The following is a 27952-nucleotide window of genomic DNA, read 5'->3' as shown; positions in this document are numbered from 1 at the left end:
TGTTTTGCATACCTTAGATTACTAGTAGGCATATTTATTTGAAAAAGAAGAAAATTAATTTTGCCATAATTTAGAAAAATTATTATTTTTTCTTTTAATATAAGTTTCTATTTATTTATTTATTGAAATTCATGGTAATTTTTAAGCAGAAAATAAGACAATATCTTTGGAAATCTCCATAATATTTTTGGAAACCGTAACTCAAAATTTTTAAAAAATTTTGCCTGACAAGCCTTTTCTTGAATATAAGCTTCACAGAGTTATTCACCACCAAGTTAAAGAATAAAGTTTGATTTAAAAAAAATAAAAAATTTGTTCATGTGAGAAAAAAAAACAGTTAACATTCTTAACATCAAACAATTACATTAGTTTAAAATAAAACATTGTTAAAGTAAAAAAAAAATTCAAATACAGTAGAGAACCAATTATCCGGGATGCTCGGGACCATCGCTATCCCGGATATCTGAATTTCACGGTTTTGTGGATCGACCAAAAAGTGTCGTTAATCGATGTTTTATCGAACCCGAAGTACAAGGAAAAAGTGTAATGCATAAAGTAAGAAAAAAAAGAAAGGTACTCCTAACCTTAAAAAGAAAAAAAAATGGTAGAAATATAACTTTTAAAAGAACAAAAAAATTTGCAAGTTTAGACAAGAAAATCAAGTTTAAAAAATACAAAATTCTCATATTTATTTTTTAAAAATAATTACAATTCCTAAATTAAATAATATAAACAAAACCAATGATTAAATAACGCAATATATTTCATACCTAATTATACGGGGGAAACGATAAAATAAAAGGAAAACTTATTAATCTAAATAAAAACACTTGAAAATTATCGAACCGAAACGATAATTAAAAAAGGCACTAGCATAAATATTAAAACTCGAAACAAGGCAAGATCAACGGAATTTAAAAAAAAAAAAAAAAAAAGAACCTAATGATAAAATTTATGAATAAAAAGAATTAATTTATTGAGTGCGAAATTTATCGCGAAAAGAAAAAAAATCAAACGTAGTGGAATCAGAAAAACAAAACTGCAATCTGCTTCATAAAATAATCCTATGTTTAAAATAATAAACAATTCTCCTTTTATTTTATTTTTTTGTTGATAAAAACAAGATTTTTAATTACAGCAGATGTGATTCCACACCAAGAAAAACTTGTAATTGATACCGCACTTCCTAAGAATAAGAATTTATTCAAAAGAAAAAGATTTTATTTTTATTAGTCGATGTCAAATAAATATATTTTTCTCTTTTCTTTTTCTGTTCACTGATATGCATGCAATGCATTTTCCCCACCCCCCTTGTAAATCAAGCAGAAAATGAAATCAGCATGCCACACCCTTGAGTTTGATTGACGGCCTAAAGGAAAAAATAAAACATTCCTCCCTTGCCTGCCTTCAAGGTCACGGAGGAAATGACGTTTCTCTGGGTAAACGGGGAAAAAAATCATCCCCTTCCTTACATTTTCCTCTACTCAACTTCAAGGATGAGTCCAATTTCCGCTTTTTTCGTCCTAGTTTAAAATCGTTCTAGTTTAAAATGGCGGGAAATTCGAGCAAAATTTTTCCCGGTTTTCTGGTTTCCCGGTTATCTGGATACCGGATAAATGGTTCTCTACTGTACTATTAAAATGCAAGTAAAAACAAATAGCAAGAAAAAAATTAATCAAGATTATAACTGCAGTAGAAAGTCTTTTATCCACAAGCATTTAAGTTTCAGTAAGTCTGGAAACAGACAATCTGAGTTGTAAGTTCTCCCAAAAGAAGATAATTTGAATAAGTTTAATAAAACTTAGACTGACTAAAAATAAAATCACTAGATTATAAAATTAGCCATTTTCTAAAATCAAATATGCAAATATAGAAACAGTAAAACAACAACGCATGCTGAAACCATCCATAAATAAAATACTTTTCACAATTTTATGATATCAAAATGAAGCTTTTGGAAAATGTTTTAAAAATGAAAAAAAAAAAAAAAAAAAAAAAAAAAAGGACAATTTTTCTTTAAAAGAAACTAAGCTGGAGGTGAGGAGAACTATTTTTGAGGAAATTGAAAAGTCAGACTAAAAAAATAAAAAACAAAGAGGAGATTATAAAAGAATATAAATGAAAACTGATTATGAACTAAGAAAAATATTGACTATTTTCTAATCATTCAATGTCAATGATCACAGGGCCAAAATAGTAGGTACTTAGAGACCTAATAATTAAAAACTAGGGACTTTTTTTGGGACCTGAATTAAACAAATCATATAATATGTCAAATAGCTTAATAATTAAAGAAACACCAAATATTTTTTTTACCCAGTTCAATTAGAAAAAATATAGATGAGTGTTGAGTTCATGCATTCTAACAAAGTTTTAATGTTTTACTAAGTTTTTAGTCAAAATTTGAGAGTATGCAATTTGTTCAATGTAGGTAATGTTTAACTTGATTCAAAATTTAAATTGATATTGGCTACATGCATAAATAAAAATATTTGAGACTTAATGATAAATTCAAAATGTATTTGAATATATCCTTTTCATTAATACCAAATAATTTTAATACCAAAAGTTACAAAACCTTTTACGAACTTTCAAAGATGTTGAGTTAATTTTATAATAATTTCAAATGCTACTTCTAATCAAACAACACTATCCCAATATATTAAAACTTTCCTGTGAATGTTTATACAAAATCTTAAATGAAATGCAAAATCTTTAAATAAAATATAGATGTAGTAATTTATTTATCTTTTAATGTACTTTCAAAAGTACATTAAAAGTAAACTTTGAAACTACCTCTTGTAATCTAATTATTGATATGCCGGGTTATAAAATCAACAATTTTATAAGATGCAAAACTTTGGAATATTCTGCAAATATAAAATAAGTGAAATATGCATGAACCTGTATCATTTTGTATTTTGGATCAAATAATGAATTTTCTTGAAGGTAATAACTCTTTAATAAATTAAATTCATTTTTAGAAAAATAGAATATCAGAAAACAAGAGTAAAATAAAATGATAAAACCCAAGGAATGACAATAATTAATAAAAAATAAAATTAAAACTTTTTAACTTTCTAAAAATATTAAACTTAGTTTGGTTTAGTCTTGTTTAATTCAAAATACAAAAATTAATTGGAAGCAATACATCACTTGTTTAGACATCAACGTTCTTCTCCTTTTGACCTCCTCAATAAGTTCAAAATGGTAGCTAACGTTTACCTCAAAGGAAGAGGAAAATTCAGACATTTATATTGAACAAAAACCAAAATATTAAAAACAATTTACCTTTCTCAATTTGGATTGAAATCAGTCAACTGTATCAAACAATCAAATCAAGATAAAAAGGTCTGATCAGTACGTAAATCAGAAGTAGTATTTAGTAAATGTTTACCATTTGTCACTAAAAAATGGCTAAAAAAAAGGACTTTTCAACAATTTATTTAATTTTTTCTTCTTAAAAAAGGAAAACATTTATTTTAGCTGCTGAAAAATATTTGAGAATTTAGGTTTTTCTTAAAATTGAGCACCCAATATTCGACCTTGAAAATTATTTTACTTACCATAAAAAAATTCATATAAACTTTCGCCTTTGAAAAGAATAAAGGTAGGATACTTCTTTATAAACAATGATGAGCATATGATTTGATATTTTGCACAATCAAAATATACTAGCCACACTTCAGGCAAAAGAGCTTTCAAACGCTTTAGTTCAATGTCCACAACTGATGATTTAATATGAGCTTTTGTAAATTGCACCAGCATAGGTTTTGATTCTTTATTTTTGAAGTCTAAAACAGTCTAAAATAAAACAAATAGTTAAACTTTACATTAAACTAAAACCATACAAAATAATGCATGTAATAATATACAGGGTAGGCATAAATATGTTAATTAATCAAAGCAGGTGAAAATTTAAAATATGAAATTAGGTATTACAAGGTACTTTCTCTGGACAAACATAAAACAAGACATATTGTATAAACTTACTGAATTTGGATAAACCAGTTTCATAATAAATAGTTCTAGAGATACAGCAAACCCAAGGAGGGCAGGGATATTGTTAGATACTGATTAATATTGATTGACATTGGGAACACTTAAGGATATCGAAGGCATTTCATTTGTGACATCCTGATTACAATATTGTACGACATTCATCGATGACCTGATTTCATAAGAAGTTATTAAATTATTCCTGTTAGTTAATTTATTTAATAAGAAGCTAATTTAGTGATAAAATTTAAGTAAAAATGCTTAAAAGACCAAAATAATTCCTGTTTGCTAAAAATACCTTTTAAGAATTATATGTAAACACCAAAAAAAATCATAAACGCTATAGCTTTTCACGGCCCATGCATAGATAGATGCTGTAATAAGGATAGCAATAGTAAGAAACGGTATGTATTTGTTGAAAAGCTTAAATGGTGTTGAATTACTTTTTGTGTTTAAAAAACTATTTTACTATTAATAACTATGAAAATAATCAAGTATTCATTCAATTATTTGAATATTTTATTCTTTAATGCTTCATATGATCATCTGAAAGTCCGTGTTGTAGGCTTAATGTGTAACAACATAGTGATATCTTGTTCAGAATTTTCAGCAGTTTTTAAAATTATTTTATTTTAAACCCTTCCCTGATTATCCCAGGTATGTATATATTGTGAATATTTATCATCCAGAGTAAACTCGGGCATAGCAGAATTTGTCAATATGTTTTGTTTTATCACGTTTTTATTCAGCCCGATGCAAAACAAAAAATAATAATAATCTGCTGTGATTGGAAGTTTGCCAATTTTTGTTTGGGAGTTTTGTTATTTGCGGCACTGCAGACGTGATTTGTACAATTCTGTATATATGGTGATTGATGGATTTACATAGAAAAAAAGGAGTAAAAAAATGGCGTTCACGAGCAAAAGAGAAAGTAATGCAAATGATTTTTCAGATTATGAAGATGTGAGCATATACAAAGACTAATATTTAATTTTAGATAATTTGGGATAGTAAACTAATGGTAAATTAAATATTTTCACATGTAAAAAAAATAATAAAATTTCAACTTAGAACTTGTGTATTATGCTTTGTTTTAGTTCCTTGTATTTATTAATGAAATTAAAAAAAAAAGGATTTTTCGCATATTTTTTTAAAAGATTGGTAAGAGAAGCGGTTAAATTAATTTTTTTTAAAATTTCGAATGCATATTTTCTATGTTAAATCATAATATTATACAAAGTTAAATAAAAAAAAAATGTGCAAAATTATTTTAAATTGCTTATAAAAAATTTATTTGTTGTATTTTTTAAAAAAAAATTTTCTTCATATAAGCTGAAATTTCTTAGATTATGTTTAGATAATTATAAAAACAAACTAGTCCAATCAAACTTTAATGCGTATTGTAAATGCTTTAACCTTTTGTTTATTAATTACAATTGAAATCACTATTCACTTAAAGCATAAATAGAAGTTCTTGATAGATGTTAATACTTTCCTTGAATTGAATGTAGGGTTTAATGACACAAGTTCCAAAAAAGGACATCAGCCAGCGCCATAAATACTTTCTTTGGCGAAGTTGCAGAATGCTTCAAATTTTATTCATGAATGCTATGAGTTTTTCACGTATCTTCAGTTATTCTTTATTTAATTACATTATTGTAATATGCTTATTATCAGGTCTTAAAGCATTTTAGACCTGACATTTCAAAGATCTTATGTTTATTAATGTTGCTTTGAATTAACAAAATTTTTTTAACTATAATCCTTTCAAACATTTAATACATAAGTTTCGTAGGCCATTCAGGATATAAGCATGTTTCAGGTAAAAACGTGCTTGGTGAGTGAGTTGATTAAGAGATAAATATGATGTAATAACAGAATTTATCTGTGATAATAATTTAGACAAAAAATGAGTATTTGTAAATTAACAATACATTTATTTATTTCTGCATGTTTATATGCAAATAAAATTTTTTTAATGATCTAACTCAGTGTTTAAGCGAACACTTTAGTTTAAAGGAGTAATAATTTAGAGAACTTAAAATAGTTAAAAAAACACACAGTTTAAAACAAAAATTTGCATAACACTTTTGCAATTTAACAAAAAAAGTCTACATAAAATGTTTCAATTTTCAGCATTACTCAGCAGAAAATTTTACCACCACAATACTGTGTATAAAACAAGTATGCAAAGTTAAGACAATTTACAACCAACAGTGAAAAACTGTCTATTCTACTGCTCTCTAAATAAATTTTTTCACATTATTTTTATTCTTTTACAGATGGTTCCATCCTGGTATTGATTGTTGCCATTGTTTAAAATTTCAAGAGACAATTTACTTTTTGTGTTTAAAAAACTATTTTACTATTAATAACTATGAAAATAATCAAGTATTCATTCAATTATTTGAATATTTTATTCTTTAATGCTTCATATGATCATCTGAAAGTCCGTGTTGTAGGCTTAATGTGTAACAACATAGTGATATCTTGTTCAGAATTTTCAGCAGCAGCGAGCTAGTGTTAATATACGAACACTGCTGTAAAATCAACAAAACAGAAACATGGCTATTTAAGTGTAAGATTTTAATAAACAAAAGAAAAGGAATATTGCTCGATTTTCAACAGCATCCTTCGAGCATGAAAATGGTCACCATATGAGTTAAACCGTTACTCATACATATTTACAGTTTTTTACACTAAGTAAACTCTTTTCAGAATGGAACTGCGGTGTTGGAAGTGCCTTCGTTAGAATGTCTGCTCGCTGTTCATCACTTCTGACATAGTCTGATACAAAATGTTCCTTTGAGAATTCATCTCGGACAAACTTATATTTTTTGGTTGATGCGCTTTGCTCGTGTGAGGGACATTTTATTGTTAATGTACTTGGTGGTCATTTGGTTCACCATATTTGACTTTAAGACTTGACTTCTTAACAGGGATAGATGATGTTTCAGCATCGCCAAATTGACCTAATATTTTTCTTGTAAATGCTTCTAGGAGTAAGAAGAGGGAGCCATCATTTAAACATTCAACCTGCAGCCCAAGAAAACAATTTAAGGTTGTTACTTTAATGTTGAAATATTGCTTGAGTTCTCTATAAATCTGAAAAATGTTGTTTCGTCTTGCACAGCAACAATGCCATCATCAACATAAATCGCCATCAGCATCTTATGTTCGTAATCATTTCGTATGAACAGACAGTTGCCTGATTTACTTTGGATCATACCATATTTCTTTAGAACATCAGTGAACTTGACATTTCAACATCGTCCAGCTTATTTCAAGCCAAATACATGTCGAAGCATCTTGCATACACAACTACTTTTGTCATCCAACCCTTCAGGTTGATGCATATAATTTTCCTCATTCAGTTCACCATAAAGGAAAGCTATCTCTACATCAATTTGAAATAACTTCAGATTCTCTTTGGCTGCGGTAGCTCGAATAGTGTCACAGCGACACACTAGGCTAAATGTTTCTCCATAATCAATATCTGCCATCTGTGTGTATCCTTTTGCTACTAGACAAGCCTTGAACCTCTCGATTGAGTCATCTGGATTTGTCTTCACTCTGTAAACCCAATGATTGTTGAGGATTTTGCATCTGGTAGGTGGATCAACAAGTTTCCACATTTCATGCTGGACATCATATATGCAGGAGATTTTATAGCATCATTATATATTTTGGATTTTTCCAGTTTCAGAATACTGCTGTACACTTCATAGTCATTAAATCTGACAAGATGTTGGATATTTAGATGGTCTCACAATGTATGCACTGTCGTCTGTGTTGGTTTGTCTTTATCAGTACATGAATCATCAGACTCCTGTGAGCCTGCTTCATCAAGAGTATCCAAAATTTTAAACTCCCTACTGTTTACTGGACTAGTATGAGATGTCACTTCTATAGGTTGAGAAGTTGGGCCAATTTGATTTTCATAGAAAACAACATTGGCATTCTTTATTGTATCATTTTTGAAGGTATAAAAATATGATGATCACAACCTACAAAATAGCCCCTTATAGCCTTGTCATCTAGCTTATTTCTGTTGACATCAGGTACATGTAGAAATGCAGTTGATCCAAAAACTGAAATGTTGTTGATTGATGGTTTGCACCCAAACCATTCTTCAAATGGTTTCCCATGGTTTTACTTATGCCAATGCAATTGAAAATGTAGACAGCTGCATCTGCCCATAGGAATTGTGGTAAGCCTGATTCCTTGAGCATCATACATACAGCATTGATTCTCATTTTCAATCAAAACATTTTGCTCTGCTATATATGGTATAATGATTCGCAACTTGATACCTGTCATCAGTCATTTTCACCAATTTTGTATTATCAAACTCACGACCACCATCTGTAACTAATTCTTTGACATTTATACCATCTTTGCCTCATCTTTATGTCTTAGAAATTCTACAATTCGAAACTTAGAGTAATAGTCCTTAACCATTGACATGTACTTCTTTCCACCTCTTGATAAGACTGGTGATTCGAGCATGTCTGCATGCATGATTTTCCCAGACTTTTTGGTTTAGAATCACTTTTGTTTAAATGTTCGTTGGCTTTGTTTACCATATGTACATGGCTCACAAAATAGTCCATCATCGAAAAAATCAATACCATTTTGAAGCAAATATTTATTCACATACTGTATTCCTTGGTGCCCAAGACACTGATGCCGAAAGGATAGCGGAAACCTTGAAGTTGTTGTCATTACTGTTTCTGGAACAAGAGTTGTGATTTCATTTTCAACCAAGTGTGCTGTAGCAGCAGAACCCCTTTGAGGCTTCACTGGTTTTGGGTACAGTACAAAAAGTCCATTTGATGAGCATGGAACCTCTAATAGAATGTTGTCTTGGGTCTATTTGCGAGTCAAATGAGTTTGATATTCCTTGCTTCATTGCCTTTGAAGTTGATAATAAATTTTTGCTATACTCAGGTGCCTACAGCAACATCACTGAACTCAATATATTTTTCTATGTTTCCAACTGTTGCACACATGTCTATGTCACCACAGCCATGTGCCAGTATAGTCTGGTTGTTACCAACAGTTTATCGAATTGATGGCACATCTGAAAGTACTCAGCTGAATTTGTAATATGCGCTCTAGCTCCTTCGTCTTTAAGTAACGCATTTCGACCATGATTATCTTCTTGACAGGCAAATGCACTACAATGAGTATTTACAAAGAAAATTTCTGTTTTGATACTTGCTGTGGTTAGTCTGTCAGGGAAATCAGGGCAAAATTTTCCAATGTGCCATGGTTTATTAAAGTGAAAACTTATAACATTGATACCTTTCATACAATCACTGGTCTTACGAAGTCTATTAATCATTTTAGCATTATTTGATGTTAAGGGTTAAATCTGACATCCATTAAGGGTTAAAGGTTAAATCTGACTCCCCATCTGAGGCCTTTTATCACCCCAGGGGTGATTGTGAGCCCAATTCAAAAATCCTGAAAAGTTCTTGAGTAAAATCATTAATGAAACATTTCAAAAAATTAAAGTTTTTATAAATTTAAATCATTGATATTTTCACAACATGAAATTATATGCAGCATAATTTAAATTAGTAATTTTGTATTTAAAGTTTACTTTTATCTTTAATTACATTTATTATTCTACCAGAAAAAAATATTTACAAATGAAAGAGATGCCAAGTATAAATTCTAGTTCTAATATTTTTAAATAAAATATACAAGAATTTTTTACATAAATGTGATCGATGATTTCTTGAATTATCTGGACCTTGGACTCACAAAAATCACCGGCTCACGGTAAACGAAAAATCCGTAAATCAGGACTTTTTCTGGAACACAATCATCCCTGTCACCCTTTTTCAATTTCTTTCCACTATATTTTGCACCAAATTTAGCACTTGTTGTTGTGTCATCTCTAAATTCTTGATAATTTTTATGAATTAGAAACTTTGTTTTTATGGAGAGAAATTCAAATCTTAACAAAGTATGAAGTCCAAAAAACTGTCATTAGACAGTTATATATAATTTTGGATTTTAGCAGTGATATCGATTTTTTCATTAGCAAAAGATTCAAGATTCTCAAAACCAGATATAGTTTCAAACTCAGGATGGCCAATTTTTAGATGATTGAATGTATCACCAGAAGGTGTTAGTTGTTTTGTTTATTAGAGTGATAAAAACTTAATTTTATAATAAGACTTTAAAGATAAGCTTGGATATCCCCTTGGTGGAGGCTATAATAAGCTATGCAGCTTAACAATAACAAATTATTAAGGAAAACTATAAAATAAAAATTAAAACACTCTGTCGAGTGAGAAAAGAAAAATGCATTAAGATAGAAAAAATATATGAAACATTAAATAAGAGTGTTCCAAAACAGTGAAAGTATTTTTTTCCAATACAAATTATTATAGAAAAACTCTTTCAGATGTGCCAACCTAGCAAAATTAACATTCAGGAGTTTCTCCAACAAGAATTCAGGAGTGGTAAAAAAGGTGTATGTTATGCAACATTTGACACTTCTAAGGAATTTTAAATAAAACATTTATTAAATATAAGAATACAAGAAATTTTACACACTAATAGAGTACAAATTGTGGAAGAATATTAAATGTAACAAATATTAAATGGAAATAAATCATCTAAACACAGATTCAATCCATTAGTTCATTTTTACTTTACATTTCACAAACATAGCAACACAAAACTACATTGGGCAGATACTCTCTATTTAAAAAATTAATACCATGTCCTTTATAAAACATTATTCAAAAAACCTTGACACTGTAATAGAGAGGTACAAAAACTTTCAAAAAATTAATAAATCAAAGAACTCTAATTTTAAAAAACCAACCCAGAACTAATGTCAGTATGTATAAAAAATTTAACTAGTTAAAAAAAATGATCTAGGACAAATAAAATTATTTAAACTGTTAAATTAATTGAAATGTTATGATCAAAAAATATAGAAAATGAATGAAACTTAAAAAGGTTATTTTATAAACAAATAAAAAAAAATTGAAATATGACATAAATATGAACCACTAGCTTTGAAATAAAAACATTAAAAACACATTTTAAACAGAATTTAAAGAATTAACAGTTTCAGATTTAGCTCTTCGCAACAAAGTCTTGCTGAAGTCCTGTTTGTGACAATTTCCTTTCATTGTTGATTTTAGCATCAATAGTTTTTCAAGTGTTTGCGTTGACATAGTTGATCTAAATTGTGTGCAATTTTTCGTAATAAAACTAAATATTCTCTCACATGCAGCATTACTGTGAGAAAGAGTTAGAATCCCTAACATCACTTTAGATAATAAATCAAATCTGTTATTTCCTCCCATATCCTTCCTTTGGCCAATCAAGGCCCAAGCCTTATCAGTTCGTTCTGTCAGGATTTCCTGAGGTATTGTCTCAAGTTGCAGAGAACAAAACTGCCTTTGCAAAACGTCAACACTGGAAATATTGCCAGTGTTAGGTGAAAGTAATATAGGATAACGTTCCAGAAAGTACTTTACAGATGAAAATGAGGCTTCATCAATCCTCTCTCGAGAGGCCACTTCAGCATTTTTTTACCATGTAGTCACAAACACTAACATAGTATAAACGTACAGTTTTGAAAAAAATCTTCGGTAAATTCTCCAAAATCTTTGAAGCCCTCTCGCCTATGACTAAATCAGTATCACTTTTTTGATTCTCCAACTCATTAAAATCAAGATTTAAAAGAGAAGATGACTTTATCACACTAGGCTGGACAAATCTGGAAAACAGTTCTTTCAACATATCCATTAAAATTTTTCTCAACAAATGGATATGGGGAGTGCTTGATTGCAGCGTTGCATTTGATACCTCAAATATTGGTAAAACATTAAGGATAAATTGGCACAAGGCCTTATTTAAATCTGAAGATAGAAAGAGGAAAATCCTTTCTTCTCTACTCAATATACTCTGCCTTGCTGATGTAGTAGGAGGAGGGTTAGAATCTCGCTTTCTTTTCCTACAGTGTTGGCCATTCACTTCTTCTTTGAAGAATGATGCTAGTGGCTCCCACTGCTGCACTAATCTATCCAAACACCGTCCCAATGAAAGCCATCGGGTGGACACATGCTTCCGGATTTTCCTTTGCTCAGCATTGAACAAAGCTTGGAATTCCTGAAGCCATATTTCCTTTTGGCACTTTTCTCTAAATTGAAAAATATATCTATGAGAAATTCATCGATCTTGTCAGGAATGACAACTGCTCCCTTTTGGGTCGCCAAATTTATCAAATGACAAGCACAACCAATGACTGCCAAATGTCCAATTTCTTTTTTCAAAACACCAGCGACGGCAGTTTTTTCACCAATCATTACTGGTGCATTATCTGCCCCAAGAGAAAGACAATTTTCAAATGGTATATCATTTGCATTCAATTCTCTTAAAATCAAATTGGCAATATTTATGTCAGTTGAGTCTCCTTCTAAATTTGGCACAGACATTAAAGTGCTCTCAATTATCATACTTTTCTCATTATAATATGTAACAACAAGGGGATACAATTTAACATCAGACTTATTACTACCATCAGTTGATACTGAAAATGGACTTTCTTTTAAAATTTCTACAACAGATTCTTTTTCCATTGTAGCCATTTCGTTTATAATGGCTGTTGTTTTTGTTCTGCCAGCAGCATACTTTTTGGCGATACCATCGTTTGGAAACATCTTGCAGAACAATGGTCCAGCATGGTCAGCACAATTAATGGGCAGATTGTGTTCGATCAAAATTGCAGTCAAGTAGGCTTCAGCCCTTATGACCGAATCGTCATCGGCGGGAAATTTTTTTTTTGTGTAGTTTGCAAAAATTTCAGTGTTTTTGTGCTTTTGCCCATTTATGAGCAAAATGTCATTCTTGCCTCCGTGAGCAATTAATATATCACATGCACAGTCGGAACAAAAAGCATAAGTGCTTCCTTTACGTGATGCAATTATTGAAGGAAACTCATTAGTATATGATTTGTTAAATTTGGTAACATACTTCAGTTTCGATTTAGACATTTTCTAAAAATATACCAAGGAAGACAAAACGAATAACGAAAATCACGTTGAGTATAGTAAAGTGCGGCGAGCTCAAAATCACGTTGATTTGGTAAACAAACTAGTTTACAAGTTTGTTGCCAGCGGTTGAAAAAAAAAGAACAATCCAATTGTTGCCAACCGTTGAAAAATACGCACTAAAAATTATAAAAACAGCAAGATACAATATCGATTCCAACTATCGAGAGTAGGAGTATCCACTTCGGTTCTGACGTCACTGCATATCGTCATATGACATCATCGCATTCAACTCCACAGGAAAGGAGAGGAGGAGAATTCCGAAGAATCCTAGTGTAAGGGGGCGGGTCAAATAGGAGTGTTAAAGAGGGGGAAAGGAAGCACCTGCAGCTACGCTTTAGGCAGATGGTAGTTTGTTAAGAGGGGACGGAATTAACACGGGGAAAAAAACTTACACACTCGCGGAAAAATCAGATAATTTTGAAATTGGCCATCAATTGAGGTAAAATTCGGGAGCTTTTCGTATCAATTTCGGAGGGTGGGAGAAGAATTAAGAATTCGGGAGACTTGGCACGTTTGCTCTTTTTTAAGAAATAGTTTTGCACGAATGCAATTTTTAGGCCATAAACTTAGTTAATTTTCGATTAGATATGCTTTTTTTAATATATTGATATATATATTTCTTATAATGATAAAAAAAATATGTTTCGAAACTCAAATCTTTAGTTAAGCAGTTATTTTTACATGTTCTTACCAATTTATAATAATGACTTCTAAATACAGATAGAAATTAAGAAAAATCATTTGTAAGATTTTTAAACACACTCTCATATTTAAATGAACAGAGATTCAGTTAAAAAAAAATGAGTTCCATGAAATAATGCTTAAATCTATTAATTCACCTTAAGTTTCTCCTCGGAAAGTTCTTCAGGATCAGGAAGCATTTTTAATACAGTTTTCGCAATACTTTGAATTTCTAGATCAATAGCACTAAGGTCCTGAAATCCATCACAGGAGCCATCTGAATGGAAGTGTGAGTAAAAAGCTGCACGTGAACTGCAGTGAATCTTTTCACACAGTTTTGTGTCAGAGCATGGTACATTTGCTACATTTACCAAATTTTTCTGAAATTAAGAATTCTTGCTTAATACATAAATAAATAAGAAATTATTTCAAAAAATAAACTTAACTGTTTTAATTACAAAACTTACCAGAATTGCACTAAGCATTTTCAAATCATTTGCGCTATTGCTAAAGCAATCTGAGAACAAATAAGAATAACATCACTTAATTCCATATTGTACAAACAGAGAACCAAAAAAAATCTTAATAATAATTTATTTTAAAATTACCCCAATCTTTTTTTCTTTTTTTTTTACACATATCCTTCAAATTCACAGAGCATGAAAAATAACTGGAATAATTTTTTCTCAATAATAATTATTACAAAATTTTTTAACCACAAAGTAAAGATGTTTTATAAAGCAATCAGTTTTTTATTTAATGAATTTTTCTCCTTCAGCTCAAAAAAGACATTGCTGTTAATTGATGTTGCTCAGAAAAGACATAAATACACGGTTGTTATCTCAATTATTTAACTTATCTCAGTTGCATATTTACCTCAGATGGTGAACCTGCACAATACAAACATGTAATTTTCTCATGCAAGTATAAATTGCATCACCACACATCTCACTACATCACAGTCACAGATTTACTCGTACATTAATCTCGGACTCACTCGATGACACTAGTACTCTCAATCAGATGTGTAGACTTGTATTCTGGACTAAAATTCTTTAAAAAAAGTTAACTGTTAGTTTTGTCAACTGGAAAAAAATTCCTTAAAAGCGTCATATTTTAAAATGTCCTACTATTTTAGAATCCACGGCATCTTCAAGTACACCATAACAAACTTGAAATTTATGCTGATGATTCACTTTGCAAAAATAGTGGGTAGGAACGGCCCCCATCTTTCAGTTTCTCCGTTTGAAGTTGACAATGGCCTGGCTAAATCCAGGCTAATGCAATTTGATAATTCAGGATGGTAGAAAATAAATCCCGGTTGTGCCTAAAACACAATCCATAACCATGATATCTCTGAGATTGATGCAGAATATCATTGTATCTCAACAAAACAAATAAGAAAACGAAGCTTCTAAAGCAATAAATTTATTATAAAAAACATACTAAATTGGTTGACAAACTGTCACAAACAGAGTGACTAAGGAAAAGAATGAACACAAAATAATCTGCTTCAACAGAAGCTTAAATACTCTTTAAACAGATAACTGATGACGTCATGATCCACGTGAGAATGACCAACAGCAAATGAAAAGAAACTGGTCGATAAACGCAGACCATAACATTACCGACGTAAGTTGAATGCATGAGATTGTCCTCTTAAACGACTGATGAAGATCGAACTTTATACTCTTTTAACATTTATTTATTTAACATGTAATCCTAAAATCCCGCATTGATGTACATAGCGCATTCGCTAATAACATACATAAAATTTACGATTATCACTGCATAGGCCGCACTGTCACATACTCTGTAATATTAATTTCAGCATGACAGATTTTAGCCACTTTTAAGGGAAAAATACATTTTAAGTATAAAAAGGAAAGAAAACAAAATTTGGCAATGATGTATCACATATGAAAGTGAACTAAAAAAAATTCTAAAGTAAAACACATGAGCTCAAAATCCCACATTCAACTTTAAAAACACCAACGTCATGGTGTAAAAAGAGAGTCAAAACTGCTAACTGGCTGCTGTTGAAAGAATAAGAATGGAAGTGAAACACTGCGAATTGATCGTGCGACGCTGTTGACGTAATCAATAAGAACAGCAAAATTTTTTCTTCCGCTTTCGATTTTTTCGAACAACGTGCTTCATCCATTCCTAAGAACAAATCGCAAGAAAAAGGGATAGAAGTGAAACACAACATGCCAATCATATGACTCTGAAGATTTCATCAATACAAACATCAAGTTGTAAATTGGCTTGTGTGGCACATTCGTAATTGACGTCATACAGTCCATCATCAATCAAAAACTTGTCTTACCCCGTCATATTTAAATAATAAAAAACATAGCTAAAAATGAGAAAAATGTACCATTTTCTGAGCAAATTGATATTGCTCTGCAATTTTAGAACATTTTAAGTAAACATTTATTTGTGATTAAATCCATGATGAACCAATCCAAGATTGCAGAAAAATGAAATTGTCGCACAAAGCGCACATCACAATACTTTTAGTTTTCAATACAGGTAGGGTGCAGCTTATAACCAGAAATTACAGTATATATATACAGTCAGACCTCAATATAAGGTCACCCTAAGGGACATCGCAAAAGTGACCTTATAAACGGGGTGACCTTTTGACCAATTCATTAGCAGTTCGTAACTAAGCACGTAAATAGTACACATTATGATTTTTTTAAAATGGTAATACAGTAGAGAACCGATTATCCGAAAGGATCGGGATCATCGCTATTCCAGATAACTAATTTTTCTGGTTTTCTGAATCGCTACAAAAAAACTTTTTTTATTGTCAAACTCAACTAAAAAAAATATATATCTTTAGAATAATTTAAAAAAACTCTTACTTCTTTTGACAGTGTAGGGAACTAATGATTATTTCTAAAGTGCTGGTAAACATCTTTTATAAAAGAAAGAAGAATTCTGAAATCTTTTGAGGAAAAAAATTTTATTTTTTAAATGCCGGGAAAATTTATTGAATTTTGTTCCGGTTTTCCGGTATTATGATTTCTGGATAAAAGGTTCTGTACTGTACAAACGAAACAATCGGCAATAAATTTAATATTTAAGTCAATAAATTTTAACAGAATTAGTAAAGAATTAAAGAAAGTTAGATTTTTAAAAAAATCTTTTATTTAAAATAAAGCTGTTTACAAATTTCCTCAAAGTGTACATACATACATTACATCTTACCTTATCTAAAATAATCATTTATGCAGGTTGTTTTGTTTTTAGTTTCATTTTTCGAACAATGTTTTCTAGATTTTGTAACTTCTCAAAATGTTCCTCAGCTCCCTAATGGTTTTTAAAAAAATTTCGTATAACATTTATGGCACTGAAGGCTTCTACTTGGGTAACAGATACAGTCTCAGGATCACTGTCATTGTCCAAAACTTGTGAAACAATTTCAGAAATTGTAGCTTGTTCGTAGGCTGCAACATTTTTCTAGAACTCGAGAGGGGTAATTGCCTTGTAAGAAAGTCAAATAGGCTTTTGTTAGAAAAAAAACTCCCCTCGCCTCAGAAAAAAATTACCTTATAAGCGATAACGATTTTGAAAACTTAACCATATATCCGATAATCTGTAACAAAGAATTCCTATTCAGTGAGCCGGGACTTTGAAAAAGTGACCTTATATGCGGGGTGACCTTATATGCGGATGACCTTATATCGATGTCTGACTGTGTGTATATATATATATATATACTATTTTTTATAACCTGCATTATTGTATTATTTTAAGATAATTTAAACATACTTTAAATTTACATAATTAATTAATTAACTCACTTGTTCAGGGTTCCCACTCTTTTATCAAAGCAAAAATTAAGCACTTTTAAGGACTTTTATCAAAAAAATTAAGGACTTTTTTTGTAGAAATTAAGGACCTTAAAAATGATTATTTATCATCAAATAAAACATCATAGATTAATAATAATAGATTAAAAAAATGGAATAGCTTCTCTTCAACTCAGTCATCCTTTAAAAAAATTTTAAAAAAAAACTAAATAAAGAAATCTTCAATACAAATAATCTATATTTAATTAAGATTAAATTGCATTTAATCACCTCACATAGCTTTTAAGAATATAAAGAAAAACTCAAAGAATTCTGATTAAACATTAAATTTTCTATTTTAAAAATAGAAAGAAATTATGTAAACAGATAGAAATATATAAATTAAGATGGTAAATTCATTAAATTAATAAAAATATTATTTTGAGTGACTGATACTAAACCAAGACAAAAAGAAACTAACAAATATAAGTTTATTGAGGTTAAGACAATTATTTTAAACCAAGTAAAACCTAATTCTAATAAGCTAAAGATATATTAAAATCACAAAATATAAAAAATTTAATGATTAAAATCAGAATATATTCAGTACCTAACGACTTAGATTTTTTAAAAATAATAATAAAACTGTTACAAAATATTTTACAAACATTACAAATTTAAAAAAAAAGAAAATGTCCACTTAAATAAAAAATTTTTAAATTATTTGTTGAAAAAAAAATGTGCTTTTGAAACATTGTTAGGCTTTTGTTAATTACTTATTTAAAATAATAAAGTTGTATTGACTAATGGTCAAATGGTTTAAATGTAAGTTTTTTTATTTATTTATTATTATTTTCCTTTCTGAAAATGAAATAGACTAAAGATTTAAATACTTAAAAATAATACTCACTATCTGACAAATTATTAACGAACATGTATTGAAGGAATTTTTAAAAAAATATAGATATATATTCTATATTTAAGAGCACTATTGCTAAATTATTGAAAAGCGTTAAAACATTGCTTAACTTTTTATTTATTTAAAAAAAATTTAGTCATTTTAACTAACAACCAAATTAAAAAAAAAAAAAAAAGAAAGGAAGAAAGAACACAAACTCTGTTTCAATTTCCTCAAAAATAAAAGCAAATTAATTAAATGTAGGCTTTGTTCTAATTTTTTAAAACTAAAAGCGACTGAAGATTTATTGGTTTAAAAGCTAATCAAATTATTATACTTAAAAAACTAAACTCAATGGCGCGACAGCCCATAGAGGGCCAAGGCCTACTATGCCCATCTTAGTTTTCTTAACCTTGGGCTCGGGGGTGCAACGTGAATTAAATATATTTTTTAAAAAAAATTACTTTTTATGACAAAATATGAATTACTTAAATACAAAATATATAAAATATTAAATTGTATCACTTTTACAAAAATCAATAAAGAATCTTTTTTTTTAATTCATGATTTCGTTTCAGTAATATATTAAGTTCAGAACGAAAATTTAAGATAACTGCGATTGAGCAACGATCGCTAAGTAACAGTAGGTCTGCTGAAAATAATTGACAACGTTAAATCCAAACAGAAAAAAAGTGACGAAATAATGCGCAACGATCGCTAAGTAGCAGAAGTGTCACTGAAAATAATTTACTTGAAACGTTATATTAAGTTTAAATAAAACGAACAGCGAAAGGAAGATAAGTCCCGCTGAAAATAATCTTCAAGAAACGTAAAATCCCAAGGTCAAAAATGGCGCATCCTTGCCGAAAATGGCAAAATGGCGAGGAAGGCATTTTGGCCAAAAATGACAAGGAAACTATGCATCGCGTTCTATATTTCAACACTGACCCTCACTCGTCGTTATTCAATATCACGAAACGAACTTCATCTTCGTAGCTAAAAATGTAATCAACATCTTCGCAGCGAGATGAAATCAAAATAGTCTTCGTCAGCGCGTTGATAGAGTTAGCATAGGCTAGAGCCCCTGAATTAGACAGGCCGACTTATCATCTATTTTTGGAGCAAAGAGCTAACATAAGCACTATACTAACATAACGTTAACTTGCGTTAACGTTACTTCATCTTCGTAGCTAAAAATGTAATCAACATCTTCGCAGCGAGATGAAATCAAAATAGTCTTCGTCAGCGCGTTGATAGCGTTAGCATAGGCTAGAGCCCCTGAATTAGACAGGCCGACTTATCATCTATTTTTGGAGCAAAGAGCTAACATAAGCACTATACTAACATAACGTTAACTTGCGATCTTGTTTGTTCCAATATTGCTTGATAGGTCAGCTCTGATAGTATAGGAGCCTTAGCATAGGCAAGAATTCTCGCACGTTAAATTGTGAGCGTCTTAAATCAGATTCCTGATGCATCACCTAAGATAAAAGAAATTATATCTGCCTGCCAATATGTGCATTACGTCGATAATTCGCGATACATCGATTAGGAAAGAATCCTCGCACGTTAAACCGCGAGCGTCTTAAATCAGATTCCTTATGCATTACCTAAGATAAAAGAAATTATATCGGCCTGCTGATATGTGCATTACGCCGATAATTCGCGATACATTGATTAGGCAAGAACCCTCTCACGTTAAATCGCGAGCGCCTTAAATCAGATTCCTGATGCATCACCTAAGATAAAAGTAATTATATCGGCTTGCCGATATGTGCATTAAGTCGATAATTCTCGATACATCGATTTAAAAATGTCTAAGAGTAGCGCTCTTTAAAATTGCCGCATCATTTAAAAAAAAAAATGTGAAAGCCAAACGAAATAAAAACAAAAAATCGTTCTCAATTTTTATAAGAAAAATTTAACGTTGAAAATTACACTTTAAGTGCTTCCCATCGCCGGATTTTTAGAAAAAAAGACGAAAAAGAAGCTCTTTAAAATATGCTATCAAAATAAAAATAAAAACACACAATTAATCAAAAAAGCAAAAGAGAAACAGAAAATTTTCCTAAATTCTTAAGACAAAACTTGCAACGTAGAAAATCAATTTTCTATTTTACTGGTTATCTAATTATCTGTATAACTTTAAAAGAAAAAGTGGAGATAAAATATATCAGAAACGCTGTTAAAATGCCGCGCTATAAAATAAGAAAAACCCAGCAAAAGTGAAAACAGAAAGTAAACATTTCACTCTTAAAAAAAAAAGTGTCGATGAGAAAACGACGAAAATGACTTTCCTGATTAAAATTATACTTTGCCGAATATTCGTAATATCCCTAATATTAAAAAAATGGAGTCATTTATAAAATTCAATTTCAGAAGAAAACCTGATACAATGAAAAAAATCCACTTTGCCTTGCGACGATCACTAGATGCTGATCCATTCCTTATATTTTTCATCAAGTGTCCATAAATTATAAAAAACACACTTTCCTGGCATTTCTAACATTTCACATTTGAATGAAGTATCAAAGCTACCATGTGTGCTATCAGAAGAATGAATTTCTCGAACCTATGGCTGTAGAAGGTCAATGCAGGTCTTCAGCTGATTAAGTACCTCTAAGTACTGTCTAAAAATAAGTCAAGACCTCTACCCACCTGCAGTATCACGCTCCCCTCTCCTTACACTAAATTTTTTTCGTTCAGAGTGATCCAGAAAGAAATATTTTAATGAAAAAATTAATAAAAGAAAAAAAAAACAATAAGGACGTGTTTTCTTCCACTTGCTTGTAACCCCTACCCTCACACGCATTCAAAATATTCTACCCTCAATGCAGGGTCTCATTCTAGGCGAAAGACGTACTTTTTAATTGTGGATATTTTCCCAAGATAAAAAAATTGTTCCTACCAACTAGCTATACTAGAAATTAAGGACTTTTAAGGACCGTGAATCAAAATTAAGTACTTTAAAGGGCCCTTAATTTTCAAAATAAAAACTAAGCAGTTTTTAAGGACTTTTAAGGACCGTGGGAACCCTGTTGTTAAATAAAGGATTCACTCTTTTTATATACTTTCTGTTTTTGTCCTTTCAGTTAATAATTATAAAAAATTACACAAGAAAATTCTAAAAGTTTGATTAGAAACATGGGACCAATAAATACCCTGCCACATTTAGAGAATTCATTATTTTTTATTTAAAAAAAATAGTCAAATTTTTATGCCTATCAAAAAATAAAGGTAATCTTCATATATTTATCAATTATTGCACTAAATCATATTAATTATAACAAAATATTTTGAAATATTTAAACGATTTATGAAATTTTTGACAATTTGAAATCTCAATAAAATTACATTAATTATTGTTGTTTCAATTTCATTAAATGATTTAAATTTCTGACTTTAATATTTTGATAAAAATAATTTATATCTTAAATCAAATGTAAAGTTAACAATTATATAAAAAAAAAAAAAGCAAAAAGTAAAAGAAAGTCAAAAATAAATAATTATAAGCTCTAGAATATATTAACACTTGATTTCAATAAACAAAAATATTATAATTATTATTATTGCACATTTAACATTTTATTTAATCTTGTAAGAACTATAACACACATTAGCAATTTAATGATGAATAATTGCATATTTTATTCAATAAAAAAATTGAAATGTAAGGGTAATAAAACATCACATCAGTACACAAAACTTTCAACAAAATATCCTAATCCTTACCTGAACTTTCTGGGTTATCACAACAAAAAATTAACCATGAATCAGGAAAATGATTTCTTGAAACTGTACTGATGAAGTTATCAGATGTTAACTTAATGGAATAATCAGGAAGGTTTTCTAAAACAAAGTCCATCATACTATCAATATCTCTTAAGCCCTGATATTTCTCTCCCTGAAAGAAAGTGTTCATTCAGCTGCAAAAGGCTTTTTTAAAGTAAAAACAATAAATAAAATCAATTATCTTGATTGACACATCTGATAAAGAAAAGAATATTGCAGTCTTTATGAATGTTCAGGTTAATAGTTTATCTTTACTTGCATTATATATACTAAAATTATATATATTATATGTAATAAAAACATAAAGATTAAGCCAAGTAAAAAAAACAAGGAAATAATAAACTTTAAAGCTCACTTACTCATGTTCACAAAAATGTCATTTAGCCAGTTCTTCGACTAAACTCTTTGATTGTAATAGTTTACTTATCAGGGAATATATAATAGTTATATATTACTAGAAATATTCATGCGCATATAAGCAAGAGCACAGAATATTCTTAGAGCCTGATATTTCCTCACAATTTTTTTTCCGTTTAGTACAATTAACTATTAAATTAGTACAATTAACTATTAGTACAATTAACTTTTCAAAATATTTCGGAATAAAGACAAAGAAAAAAATCCCTTTGATTTTTACACAATTCTTGAATAGATGAGCATATGTGTTAAAAATAATGGAAACCAAAATATAATGAAAAAGTAATAATTTATTAAATTAAGTTATCACTCATAAACTTTGAGAATTATAACTAATAAATACTCAAAATGACATGTTACACATTTTTTAACAAAATATTTTGTAGGAAATTTTTCAAATCAAAAATTTCTCCAGGGATGCCTCAATTTTGTCCCAAAACCTTGCTCACATGATTGAACATATTTTGCTTCCCCATATATCAGTTTTACTCAATCTGAAAAGTCTGTCTAAATTGTGACATAAAGAATTAAAATCAGTATTTAGATTGATAATAATTAACAACTCAGTTATTACCTGTAATAAAAACTGAATAGTTCTAATATAGCAGATAATATTGATCTTAAAGTATTATGAGTGCCATGTTTTTATAATAACCAATTAATAGTTTCAATAATTTTGGCTATATTTTTTATACATTATATATATTTTTAAATAATAATTATGGCAGTATATAATGCAATTTTTGTGTATAATTTACTATATAACAAAATGTCCTCAATGACAAAAAAAAAACATGTCCCAGGTTTTTGACGTGTCATGTCAAAAACCAGTTTTGATGCCAAAAACCCACCTCTGATTAAAATGGTTCTAAAAAGTGAAAGAAGAAAACAGATTTTTTTTTAAAAAATCTAATTTTGTTAAAAAAAAAGTACTGTTTTGTTCCAATTTTAAATAATTCTTATCCGATTTCTAATCTTTATGTTTAATAATAAAAATTAACTGAAAAAAACTGATCCTTCAACTGTCAACCTCAAACACAGTTTAGAATACTATCTGGTTGCTTTCCTGCTCAAGGAATCTATTTTCTTGTATGTTACTAACCTTGATAGAAATATTTTAGAACAAATATGTCTCAGTAGCAAATAAGTATATTGGTAAATTTAAAACTATATACTTGAAATTTTTTTTTCATAAATTACTCACTCTAGGATACAGTATGAGAGATGGATAAGAATGTACATTCTGTTGTCGGCATAAAATCCAATCTTCTTCGCAGTTTACAGCTCCAATATGGATAACATCAAGTAATTTCAAAGACAATTCTCGCCACTGCAATAATGCAAATAAGATAATTAAAAAAAAAAACAGAAATTAAATTAATTATCTTTTAGTCTATGAAAAGTGAGTGATAAATAGAGTTAAGAAACATTCTCATTGCATGCGATTTGCATGTTAATGCTGTTATAAGAAAAAATTACGAAAAGGAACTTATCTAATGCACTTCAGCATTAGCTGTTGGTAGCTAAGAGTGGTTATTTCTAACAAACAGATGAAGGTTTGAAGATAATTAAAATGTTATGCTTTTGTAAATTATTAAAAACCTAACCTGCAAGTCACAAAAGCTATACATTAAACTTAAAACAGCATGACAAATATTCACGTGCCATGGCAGTGACAGAGTTACATAGTTAGAAAGGCTGTTGAAAACTAAAACAGCGAAAGAGTGAGTGCAGTAGAGATGAGTTCATTCATATACATTTAAAATAGCTGTAAAAGCCAAAGCAAAGAAATTAAAATTCGTAATTTCCTATACCCTATCACATTCTAAGACTTTTACTTAAACTTTAATTTTAAATTTTCTTACTATGAATATATACATTCAAGTAAAACTTCAAATGATGGATCCCAAAATTCTATTTTATGATTCTCTCACAATACCTAGTTTAACAGTATAGTTGGTTAGACTACAAATATAAGTCCTAGCTTGGATATAATTACATATTAGTATAAAATACCACGAGGGTATCAGGCATCAAATACTAACTTTAAGAAAATTTACTACTCATGTTCCTCATAGTAGACATTATATACAATGATCACTCATAGGTTGCTCACACAGAATTCCAAGAATTTAGATACGCAAAGTTAAGCTTACTAGGCAACTATACATGAATTCAATAAATTTATGATACTAATTCATCAAATCTCAAAACTTAACTTGAAGCAACAAAAAAATCTGTTCATAACATCTACAATTTAGCACAGATGAATTAAGAAAACTTATGTTATCAATTCATCATACATCAAATTTTAATCAAATTATACACATAATATTTTTTATTGTTTATCTTCCCTTCGTTTAATGACATTTTAATTATAATTTAATAAACAACTCACAGCTTTAACTGTATAAATTTCTATAACTAAATTCCAAGTACTAAAAACATGCACATTTACTTAGAATTTTTCCAAGAAACTTTCCCCTTAAAATTTAAATCTTAAATATATAGAGATCAAAATTAAAATTTCAATTAAATTACACTTCTAATTTCAACATATTCAAACATCTAAAACTTTAAGTTTTCAAAAAATTCCCAAGTTATCTTTGTAAATCATAAATTATAGAATTTCACATTAAATTTATAATTGCATGTTAATTTTATCCAATCTTATGCCTGAAAATTTAATCTAATATTTACATTTGACTATAAACAATCTAAAAATTTTAACTCAAATATAAATATTATTATTACCTCACAGTCACTAGAAAAAAAGTCAATATGAAAAGCACTCAAACATAAGTTATGTGAAAAGAACACATGCATAACAACATATATTTAAACTTATTTTTCAGAAACTAGAAAAAGCAATCAAATTTTTAGACAATATTTTACAATTTATAGGCAAGAAAAATATTTGACAATTCAACAAGTTTAAGAAACAAATTATTAACACCAGTTTTTCCCAAAGAAAAAATCAAAAATTGTCTATTACAAAATTTTTAACGTTTCAAAAACCTGAAGTTATCTACAGATTTACTATTAGTAACTACATTCAGCAGTAAACCTTTAAACTATCAAAACAAGTTAAAGCTATTGCAACTTAAATTTCAAATTTGATAACTCGAAATTTAAAATTCAATAGCATTATACATCAAATTTTAAAATTACAGAGCTTTAACACCAATTCCAAAAAGTTAAATTTAAAACTTTATCTTTCGAACTTTCTTAATCACAACCTTAAAATTACAGTCACGTTTCAAAATCAATAAAAATATTTACAAGTTCAAAATTTACAATCAAATATTTTCTTTAATAACACTTATCAAACCTTAAAATTTTAAAAGTCTGCACTACAATACTAACAATCCTTCAAAATCAAGAGTTAATTTCTAAATTTCAAACGTTCAATATCCATCTCAAAATTTTACTAAACTTTAAGCTTGGGAAGTTAAATTTGAATTATCACTACAAATTTATCATCTTAAACCCTCACTTTTAATCTTAATTAATTTAATCTCATTCATTTTAAATCTCAATTTTAAAAATTCAGATGAAAAGGAAGCTTCCGCTTAGAGTTTGAGATCCAGAAAAAATTTAAAAATTTAAGAATTCCTAAGCATTATGATGTACTTCACTGAAATCCCTAAAACATAAGAAGCAGTGAACTCTCATTAGTCAAAAGAATAGAAAGATGCAATAAAGGACATACATGCCAACTATTGAGAGATAAAATAAAGGAGATTTTACTAGAAATTTTTTTTAGGCTACATGAAAAATTTTGATATATCATGCACATACATGTGTGTCAGAAGGAGAAATGCAAAATCTAAAATAATATAAGCAATTACATTTAACACAGCAAAAAATATGTATATAAATCTTAGTCCAAAGATTTTTTAAACCACCTAAGTATAAACACTCAAGATTAAAAAAAATTACATAATTCTAAGTAATTATTTTACAGAATTATTATATGGTCATATTTTGAACGTAAGTAGCTGATTTGGCTTTGCATTGGAAATTTTTATCAAAGTTTTGTTCATAACAGTTAAAAGAGAAATTACTTTTACATTAAAAGCAAGCTTTCAAACTTTTCATCAGAAAATGATCAAGTGAATTTTTTTTTTACTTTTGGAGACAAGAGCTTTTAGTAGGTCAAAGGGTATGGCCATTTTGCTCACACCATTCCACAATTTTATTCACAGCCAACTGCAGTTGACGCTCAATAACGCACATGTCAAAGCCTGTACATGACACATTCAGATCGTCAACATAAAGTGAACCAAATACAGAAGGTGGCAGTATGTTCAAAATGTGTAAAACATGGATAATGAAAAGTATGACACTTAAAACACTGCCTTGAGGAATGCCTTCAGCCTGAATGAAGAGATCAGAAAATGTAGTTCCCAGTTTTACTCGAAAATAGCGCTTCGACAAAAAGTTTTTGAGGAAGATTTCCAGAAAGGCCCATGTCGTAAAGAGTCTTAAGAATTCCATATCGCCATGTCCAAGCGTACGCCTTCTCAATATCAAAGAAAAGAGAGACAAAATGGTTACATCAGACAAAGGCTTTGCGAATTCGCGACTCTAGAGCAGCAATGTTATCAACCGTCGATCTTTCAACTTGAAAACCGCTCTGGAAGTCAGGCATGAGTTGATTTTTTTTATAGGTAGTATACTAGGCGAAAGTTGACCATCTGCTCTAACGTCTTCCCAAGACAGCTGGTTAACGCTATAGGGCAATAGTTAATTGGATCGTTAGGGTTTTTACCTGGTTTTAAGATGGGTATTACACTTGCTTCACTCCAACCTGACAGGTACGTTTTTTCCGTCCATATTCTATTGAATAGAACGAGGACATTTGACAACGACGTCCAATCTAAGTGGAGGAGCATGTGATAGGTGATACCATCAGGCCTGGGACTTGTGTTATGAGACCGATAGATAAAATGCTCGCTGCAGTTCTACGAAATTAAAATTACTGTTTAAGCGGAAGAGACGCCGTGTTTTAAAGTTGATGTTATTGCGTTTGACGTTCTGCTTATGGTGTTGAAATGCTGGGCTGTAACTCCCTGGACTACAGACAGCAGTAAATGTCTCACGAAGAATATTACAGACATCGTCAGCAGCCCATTCCGCCACGGTTTACGATGGCGTGGAAGCGAACTTGACAGCTTGGGTATACTATCTTCTACCGCTTGTAGAGTAACAGACATAACACGATCAACAGCTGCACTTATTGTATTGTGTGTGAGCATATCATCTGTGAT

The 27952-nt window shown here is 29.6% G+C and overlaps 1 protein-coding gene across 3 annotated transcripts in view; it reads right to left on the bottom strand.

Annotated features, from left to right (window-relative positions):
• The window catches only part of LOC107455199 (endoplasmic reticulum disulfide reductase DNAJC10), an 89303-nt gene that overhangs the window by 43195 nt on the left and 18156 nt on the right, over positions 1-27952 (bottom strand). For all 3 annotated transcript variants that reach the window (XM_071187559.2, XM_071187560.2, XM_087154837.1), the window contains exons 5-9: positions 23884-24009; positions 22203-22374; positions 14237-14286; positions 13928-14149; positions 3567-3804 (exon numbers count right to left, since the gene is read on the bottom strand). In XM_071187559.2, coding sequence (XP_071043660.1) covers positions 3567-3804; positions 13928-14149; positions 14237-14286; positions 22203-22374; positions 23884-24009 — 808 coding nt within the window. The remainder of the gene's footprint in view (positions 1-3566; positions 3805-13927; positions 14150-14236; positions 14287-22202; positions 22375-23883; positions 24010-27952) is intronic.

This window comes from Parasteatoda tepidariorum, chromosome 11 (assembly GCF_982258835.1).
Source record: "Parasteatoda tepidariorum strain Cologne lab strain chromosome 11, Ptep-v5.0, whole genome shotgun sequence".
Classification (NCBI taxonomy): domain Eukaryota; kingdom Metazoa; phylum Arthropoda; class Arachnida; order Araneae; family Theridiidae; genus Parasteatoda; species Parasteatoda tepidariorum.
This window is presented reverse-complemented; position numbering and strand designations above follow the sequence as displayed.